This window comes from Parasteatoda tepidariorum, chromosome 6 (assembly GCF_982258835.1).
Source record: "Parasteatoda tepidariorum strain Cologne lab strain chromosome 6, Ptep-v5.0, whole genome shotgun sequence".
In the NCBI taxonomy this organism is placed as follows: domain Eukaryota; kingdom Metazoa; phylum Arthropoda; class Arachnida; order Araneae; family Theridiidae; genus Parasteatoda; species Parasteatoda tepidariorum.
Genome location: NC_141760.1, coordinates 37,796,991 through 37,806,603, shown reverse-complemented (window position 1 = coordinate 37,806,603; position 9,613 = coordinate 37,796,991). Strand labels below are relative to the sequence as shown.

General features: G+C 31.4%; 1 protein-coding gene across 3 annotated transcripts in view; it reads right to left on the bottom strand.

Moving 5' to 3' along the window:
• Positions 1-6,112: 6,112 nt before the first annotated feature.
• LOC107444050 (putative sodium-dependent multivitamin transporter) overlaps positions 6,113-9,613 on the bottom strand; it is a 50,191-nt gene continuing 46,690 nt past the window's right edge. For all 3 annotated transcript variants that reach the window (XM_016058099.4, XM_016058100.4, XM_016058101.4), the window contains exon 13: positions 6,113-6,391. In XM_016058099.4, coding sequence (XP_015913585.2) covers positions 6,296-6,391 — 96 coding nt within the window. In that variant the 3' untranslated portion in view covers positions 6,113-6,295. The remainder of the gene's footprint in view (positions 6,392-9,613) is intronic.

The window sequence follows — 9,613 nt, the reverse complement described above, 5'->3', positions numbered from 1 at the left end:
TCAAAAAACATTAAAAAAAACCGAGAGAGCTTAAGGACAACTGAACTATAAGATATAATTATGTATGCATGAATTCTAGACCACAACAGAAAGGATTTATTTTAAGCGCATTACTTAATAAAGAAACTCATAAAACATAGTGCGTGACAGCAAACCATAAAACTGAATTTGTGTCTTCAACAAACAATTATGTTTTTTTTCTCAGGAAATTATCCATCTCACGACAGTTTTTTTTTTCAGACGTGCAATCGTTAGCTAGTCTTGTAAAAGAAAAGAATATTTAAATAGCTTTTGCATTTCTGATTCATCAAACTCTTATGGAGATTTTTTAAGACTTCACGTTGTAATAATTAAAATTGATTTTAAAATTTTAAAATTATTACGTTTTAAATTATAAATACTCTGATTGTAATAATTTCTGCAATAAAAAATGCGATCTATAATGGAAAAACTGCATTAAGATATTTTAATTTTCTTTCTAAAACATGCATTTGTTTCTGGTAAAATTTCGTATTTTACCTGACTTACAATTGCCCAGTTCCAGTAGCTAGTAAAGCACTGTTTAAATGCCTAATAGCAACAAAAACTACGAGGTTAGCCTGGATCCTGCATCCAATTTCAAAGGACTATTTATTCACAAAGTATACGACGTTCAAAGACGAAGGATGTATGGAAAGATAGATACATTAAGTTTCTGGTACATACTAGACATCTTCAATGCGTGCATCTTGGTCATCCATAATAGTAAACCAATTCCGTACACACGTTTACTAACGTACACACGTTTGCATGCCAGCAGAGTGATTGGAACTTAAGAGTACATAACCGAAGTTCAACGTTTTTGATCCTTGCTCCCATTCCAACTTGTGAAGGGCAGGATTTACGTATTTCAATACAAAAATAAGTTCAGTAAGTTTGAAGCGATTCGAATAAACGTAGACTTCCTTAAGCTGATATATAAAGAAAATGTCTATTTTTAAACTAATACATTCTGAAATCGTCTTGAAGTCTGGGTAACCATGAGAGATTTTCGTAGTTTTCTACTCCATGTAACGCAAATGCGAGTAAGTTTCATCGAAATGTCCTCAACATAGACTAATTTGCTTCTATGCTTGATACAGGAGTTCCTTTGCAATCTGGGTTTGATTCAAAATTACAAGGCTACTGAGTTAAACTTTGTCGTAAATTCAAAATTGGGTCAGCTGTTCAACGCCAGATATTTAAATAAAAATTTTTAATTATTCGAATAGATTTAACATATATTTATTCACCTCTGAGAGATGCAGCGTTCTTTAATTTTTCAACATAGTCACCACATAAAGTGCACAAAGAAACAAAGAACATCCTTAATAACTTTTGATCCAATGATCGAATTTTCGCATTTTGGAATTCACTTTTTTAACTAAGCCTACATATGACAAATTAATTTGTGCAGAAGATTTTAAAAGTTACAATTTCTAGCACAACAATGTACTTTCTCTGAATAAACATAATCATTTTCCACAAAATTTTGATTCTTGACATTTGCAATACAGGAGATAATCGCAATCTGGAAAATATGGTTCTAATAGTTTTGGCAGAGGTGCAATTGAAACTTTGAAATCCTCACTGCTAATTTCACATTTTGTGTGTTCTGCTATCTTAATGAAGTTGTATTTTAATTTTTTGGGGAATTAATGTAAAACTTTCCTACAAATTTTAGATTTTGGTATTTAATACTATATAGATAATAATAATGTAAAATTGTGTATAAATTCAATTTTTTTACTACTTATTAATATAAATATTAAAAAACAATAAATAATTATAAATAATTATTTGTATTTAAAATTATTTTTGGATTAACAAATGTTATAATTGTGTGTGAATTTTTTAGGATTCGCTTGTTAATTGAGATTTTGAAGAAAAAAAAGATTGAAATTAAGATTCCGGTGACCAAACTTTCTACAGCTCTAATACTTAAACGACCAGGACCCTATTTCCTAGACTTTCTTTCATCAAAGCCTAAATATAAATCCGTTTAAAAAAAGATACATTTAATCAGAGAAAGTATAAATTCCATAAAATACCTTCAAAACTCATTAAATTGACGAGACTTACATTAAAAGATACAGAGTGTAAGATTAAGTTTCTGGGGTCTCTGTCATAAAATCTTGACATATTTACAGGTGTTCGACAGGGAGATTCTCTCTCCTGTGTTCTTTTAAATATTGCACTTGAGAGAGTTATTTGTGATTTAAACATCAATACCAGTGACATTTTTACTAAATCAGTACAACTACTTGCATATGCTGATGATATTGATGTAATTGCTCGTTCCCTTCCAGCCCTGAAAGAGCCATTTCTTGCCTTAGAGGTGGCTGCAAGACAAATGGGCCTAGTTATAAATGTGGAGAAAACAAAATATTTGTTATTCTAAAGAAACAAAGTCCCAGACCCCTATCTTGAAATAAATTTTTATGGATATGAAACAGTAAGGAGTTTTACTTAATTAGGATCAATTATTATTATTGACACTCTATCTGAAAAATAGGGCTGTCTATGGGCTGAGAAGATTTATTAAATCTAGGTTTCTTTCTAGAAAAACAACGTAACATTTTCTTCGCGCACTGTTTGTTCAAGCAATTTTCATTTTAAAAAAAAATTAATTTTTTGTCCTAGAGTCTCAATATCTGTAAAAAAGAGGAGCTAAATTCGATTCTCACAAAAATATGGTTGTGAAATACTGCGCAGTCCTATTTTAGTTAGTCTGCTCTCGATTGTGTTACTTAGCTTTATTTCTCTTGATCCTTATAATGGCGATAGTTTTGGGACAATCATTTTCCAGACATTATACTAATTTCTTATGCCTTTCTGGTATGATGTGGGTCTTAAATATTAATATCAAATAAAAGAATAATCATCCGATTTTGCAAAAAGAAAAAAAACCCGTATAAATGCTTAAAATTATGGAGCATTCTTAAAAAAAAATAAGTTATCCCAGACTCTCTATGGCTATAGCATAGATGGGGGTAAGTTTGATTATGAAGCAAATATAATACCAGGTCAGTTATAAAGTCCTACATTTCAAGCGTTATACATTAAATTTGTTACCGCTACATTTCTTGGTGGGTTTTTATAGTTTTACTGTTAGGGCAGTTTAGAGAGGATCAGCTCGTGGACACTTTAGTATTTTTTTTTCATAATATTTTGGTTTAGGATAGATCTTTAATAATAATATTAAGTCATTACATTTTCATAAAGCAAATATAGGGTGAACTAACCAGTGAAGGAACTCTTAAGCTTCGCTTGCCTTTTACAAAATCATATTAATTTCAAAATTCGCAATTTTAGTTAAATGACAGTATCAACATATTTGTTACTAATTGCAAATTATGTAAAAAAAAATTTAGAGAACTTACATAATATTGTTTTAAAGTTTTGGTGGTTCAAATAACAAGTAGTAAGAAGACCAAGTGAAGGGACAGCTCTTACCAGTGAATGAACACCCATTAAAGGAACACTTAATTTTGGTTATTTTTAAATGCTCTTTATGAATTTATATGCCATACAAATATTTAAAAACAAGCCTATTCTTGAAATTATAACATATAAATACCTGGAAATTTTTTAACTTTTCTTTGTAATCATGAATTGAAAATTGAAGTGTCAACACATACTGTTCCTTCACTGGGAAATCTATGACCAGTAAAGGAACATGCCTGTTCCCTCACTGGTTAGAAGTTGTTTTTCGTATTTTCAACATACTTTTGATGCGGAACATCACTAAAGGTACAAGAAAATTAAAGTTTACCTTTTATTTTCGTTAACTTAGAAAAAAGAAAACCAGTAAAGTAACACTTGTTCATTCACTGCCTTTTCATCATTTGGTGATCCAGTGAATAAACAGCCTCTTATCTAAGTACTTTATTATGCTATGATGATTAAAAATAAATAAATCGTAACTTCAATAACTATAATTTGAATTCTCTTTTTCACAGTGAGAAAAATAAAACTATTACATGCAATTAATTCCACTTCAAACATATAAATACAAACACTCACCTTATAATTTTTTCAAAGAAACAAGGTGTTGCAGAGATAATAACAAATTCAAAAAATTTTCCAAAGAAGTCTATTTGACCAGGTAATCCAAAACATTGCTAGATGACTTCCTATTGTTTGGCAATAAGCTACTGTTACCAATCAATCTAAAAAAACTATCAAATTCTTATTTTTAATCAATATACGCTGGTTATCATAAATTAAGGAAAAATCACAAAAATAGCGATAACTCTTTCAAAAGTAAGCCAAACCGTGCAAAATTTGCATATGTTGTCCACTAAGAGTAGCTGAGTAAAATTGCAATATGCAAATTAGTGGCGCTGCACTCGGCTTACGTCATCTGCCTGGAGCATAAAAGTCCAAGTTTGAGAGAAAGCACACAAATTTTACTGTGATTGCGACATTGAAAATCTGAGATAGCCAATTCGTAATAATGACCTCTAGGCATCATTTGCCTGAAGAACTACGATGGAGAGCCATCGGGAGACTAGAGGCAGGGCAGAGTCAATCAGAAGTGGCCAGATGGCTAAATGTGAGTCCATCTGTGGTTCATAGACTTTGGAGGCAATTTCAAACCACAGATTCGGCATCTAGGAGGTTCAGTCAAGGACGGCCAACTGTTACGACCAGTGCCGATGACCGATATTTGACATTAAGTGCACGCAGGAATAGAACCGCTACTCCGACACATCTTAGATCCTCTCTTGCTGCAGCCACCGGAAGGTTGGTGTCAACGTCAACTGTGCGCAGAAGGCTCCACGAAGGTGGTCTGTATGCGAGACGACCAGCCATTTGCGTGCCGCTCACATCACGCCATAGGAGAGACCGTTTGCAGTGGGCCCGACAACATGTCCACTGGACGTCAGATCAATGGAGGCCTGTTCTCTTTACGGATGAGTCCAGGTTTAGTCTAGAAAGTGACAGTAGACGTTATTTGATATGGAGAGAACCTGGGACCCGTTATCATCCATCAAACATCCGTGAAAGAGATGCATACGGAAGAGGCAGTGTCTGTGTTTGGGGAGGCATATCCTTAGGAGGGCGCACATACCTCCATGTCTTTCCAAGGGGAACCGTGAATGCTCAGGTTTATCGAGACAACATCCTTGATGCTTATGTGCGCCCATATGCCGGGGCAATTGGTGATTGCTTCCTGTTACAGGACGATAATGCAAGACCACACAGAGCTCGCATTGTTGATGATTATCTTCAACAGGAAACAATTACTCGCATGGAGTGGCCAGCTCGATCCCCGGACTTGAATCCTATCGAGCACGTTTGGGATGCTCTAGGGAGGCGTGTATCTGCCATCAATCCGCCCCCTCAGACCCTTGCCACGCTTGCAACTGCTTTACAAGAGCAATGGCTCTCACTTCCTATTGAACTGATAGACCGCATAATTGAAAGCATCACACATCGCTGTTTGTGCTGTATTGCTTCTAGAGGCAATCATATTCCATATTAAAGGTACTTTTTCTATTGCAAACCGATACTTCCAATTTGTTTATTTTATACATGTGCTAATTTCTATACTACTATTAATGTCTGATAATTTCTTTTTATGTTGTTTAATACCTTACTATGTGTTGTATATTGTGGGTAAGTTTCATAAAATTCCATGTGTAATTTCTTGAGTTATCGCGATTTTTGTGAATTTTCCTTAATTTATGATAACCAGTGTATATGAAATGTTCCTTCACTGGGTAGTGTTCCTTCACTATTTGGTTTATCCTATATGGCCCTGTATTCTGCTTTAAGTTTTCTATTAGAATCAATACAATATAAGATGAACTAAAAAATTCTGTGTTACCCTATATCTTAATTGCTTTACTTTAGATTTTTTTACTACGCATTTCCTTGTCGCGTTTGCATAATTACTATTTGTAGCAGTTTTGGGGGGGGTCGTGTTGAGGACATATTTAGAGGGGATCATGGTGATGTATGTGGTAAATCTTCAATATTAAAATTGTTAGTTAATGTAAATGATGGTTAGAAAATAATTTTTACTTACTCAAAAATTATTTGTAAAATTATCATATTGAAAATCTTCTAATACTTATAAACATAATACAAATCAAAAAATTTCAATTTTATTAAAAATGTACAAAGTGTATGTATATGCTAATGAATACAAAAATAATTTCACATCGTTTTGATTCATGACAATGTAATTGTTTAAAATAGATTCGAACATGTTTTCCAAGATGTAAATGTATAATATAAAATAATGTGTCAATATTTTTATTAATTTCTAAAATTTATAGCTTTCCGATGAACTTTCTTTGGCTTTTTTCATCGCTTCATTATCTTTAGTTTTTCTGTAAACTGCTTGAAGTTCAACTTTTACCTAAAAGATAAAAAGTAGTTCTTAATTTACAATATTTAACGCTCCATTTCTTTTATTTAAAAATAATAAAACTTGGAAATGAAGCATACTTTGTATTTTGAGTTTTAATAATATATTTTCGTTCATAACCGCCGCTGAACAGCCGATCCAATTTTTGGTTTACCACTACTAATATTTAAATCCGGATCCTTGTAAGTTTCAACCCAATTCAGAGCACAGGAAAACTTTTGGATCAAGTATTGGGAGACATTTGTCTTTGTGGAGAACTTTTTGATGGAATAAACCCACATTTGCGCTTCATAGAGAGGAAAACCACGAAAATCTCCCACTGTTTGGCTGATGACAAGAGGATTTTAACCCTCGCTGTGACTTGAACCTGGTGCATCTCATTGGAAGGCGAATTCTCTGTCCCTTAAACTACCACGGCTCATTTTGGTTTTATCAAAAAGAATTATGGTTTATTTTTTTATTTTTCCGGAAATGTAATTTCCATACAATACAGTAATTTCAAAAGATTTACTCTAACGTAAGATCCGTCTACCACTGAGGATAATTTACATCAGAGCCCTGGTTGGTGAGAGCCGGGTTCGAATTCGTATCGGTGGCATTATCGACTAGGCATCGCCGAGTCAGTTCTCCTCATTGGAAGGATAATTCCTTATCTCCTGAGCCAGAGTGCTCAATATTGTTTTGTACTATTTAGTTTGGGATTTGGTTTAAATCGTTTTGCTTGGTTTTATTAAACCTACAATATAAGAGTATTTTCTAAGATCTCAGCCACCAAGAAAATAAATATCACTAAACTTAATTTGTATTTTAAGATTTTTATTTTAAATCTGTATATTCTATCTTTCTATCTAAAAAATTTAATGAAAAAAAAATGATAAATATTTTAAGCATTTAATTCCTTGCATTATAATGTTCTTCTGTTCAGATTTGACCTTAAAATTTTTGTATATCAATGTTTAGTAACTATAGTATTTTATAGACAGTAATATATATTATGTTACATTATGAAACAAAAAGTGCATGTAGTCACATTTTGTACTGATTTTTTCATTGTTATTGTTTCATTTATTTATTTATGCATTTTTTCTCACTTTGTTTACTGATTATAATATTTTCATGCGCAATAAAATAAATTTATGGTTCTACTGCGAAATTATTTTGCTTAAAAAACAAGCACATTTTTAGTAATTATTGTTTCAAGCAATTGTTTCGTCAATTTTATGAAATTTTTTACGCTATAACTACAGTTCTGTACTCTTAAGAATGTACTTCGTTTACCTCAACACCAAAGATGGTGGCAACTACGCACAAACACATTTTACTGAGTAATAATAAGGTTCAAAAACTTACAAAATTTTAGCAATCCTAAAAGTTAAATTCGAAAGAAAAATTAATTTTCTTATGTTAAACAATTTAGAAAAATCTTTGGAATATATAAAATAATCAGGAAACGGTTTACTAAGCGACTTTCTCAACTGTAAATTTTAAGAATTAGGATATACAGTGTATGCAGTGTGGATGTAATTACTTTTATTTTGTTGCGACTAATATAGTGACCGCTCTGGATGAATATAGAGATGAAACTTAATAGAACGAAATACCGAGAAAGAAAAGTTTTATCGCAAATTATCTTTTCTCTTTATTGCTAATTTAAATTTTCAAGCGTAGAAAAAGTAATCGAGACAAACCTAGAGTAAGCCATGAAGTTTCAAATACTGAAAAAAAAATTTTAAATATATGAATGAACATTAATTACGAGATAATTACTTAGGATAACGCAACTTAGTTATTTTCTAATAATTTGTTTGCATTTATATATTTTGAAGTACTTTTTTCAGCAAATCGAAATTTCATGACTTACTTAAGGTTTGCGAGAAGTTACTTTTTCTTTCTTTTAAATTTTAAATTAGTAATTAAGGAAAAAGAGAATTTACGACGAAAATTTCCTTCCGCGATATGGCGTCCTCTTAATGTATGCGTTATAACGAAAGAGAAATTTACAATAAAATTAGTTCATCTATTATCCGATAGATGTCACTTTTCTTAATCTTCCAAGTCTGAAGAAGAAAAAAAGGAATTGAAGATAAGGTACTCAAACTGAACAATTCGAGCATTGAAACAGCTTTCAAATTAAACTTAATTGGAAGTAAGCATATTACGTCACATCGATGGAATATTTCGAGATACCCTTTATGATGTGATTGTACTCTCTGTTTCTCGTTATGAACATGTACGTCCAAAGCGACCAAGTCAAATTTATTTTGCATATTTTTCCGATTTCAAATACTTAAAATAACTTCATTTTATGAAAAATTCATTTTGTAATAAATCTAAATGATATCTTTGATTTTTTAAATCACCTTGTACTTTTTTATTGTTTTGTATTGCCCAAGAGAAATGTCCGGTCTGTTGAGATTAGATGTTTGTTATCAAAGGCAATCATTTTAAATATTACTCAGTAGATGGCACTACCAGTTTTTTAATATTGTTTTATCTTGGCTATCAAGGATAACAAGGAATCATTGTTTTCTAAGGGTTTTATAATTCAGTATCTTGGAATAATCATATTAAAAAACTATCTTGAGATGAAAGATTTACTCATGAAGTTTTTATGATTTTCAAAAGATCTTTTCTTTCATGCTGTCCGATTTGTTAAATACTATTTTAGTCTGTAAAACGTAGTTGAACTATGTTGTAACGTAAAATTGCACCGTTCGTGACCTGTTATTGTATTTATTTACTTTTTATTAATTATTTCATTTATTTATTTTGTTTAATAATGACTTATAAGATCCTCACAAGTCTGAACTTCAATTTCTATGCTATAACTATAATAATTGATGAGAAACGCATATGCAGGAATCAAACAATGATCAATTTTAGTTTTAAAATTATTTCAATTTCAAAAATGCCTGAAATTTGATAGTCACCCTTTTCTAAAAACGAATGAACGTAGAAAATGTGTTATGTTTGAATAAAATTTTGCGTCTACAGTTACTTTTTGATTTTGAATGCTTGCAATTTTTTAATCAAAATTTAAAATGATTTTTTAACTATTATTACAGATTTTTTTTTATTAGTTCATGCAACGTATGTACCTAGTTTCAGTGAAACTGTCGAACAGAACGCAAACTGTGCAGCTAAGCAGAGTAAAAGTAATTGCAATCAATCAGTATTCTCTATATATCCTGTTTTTAAATCAGAATATTTGAG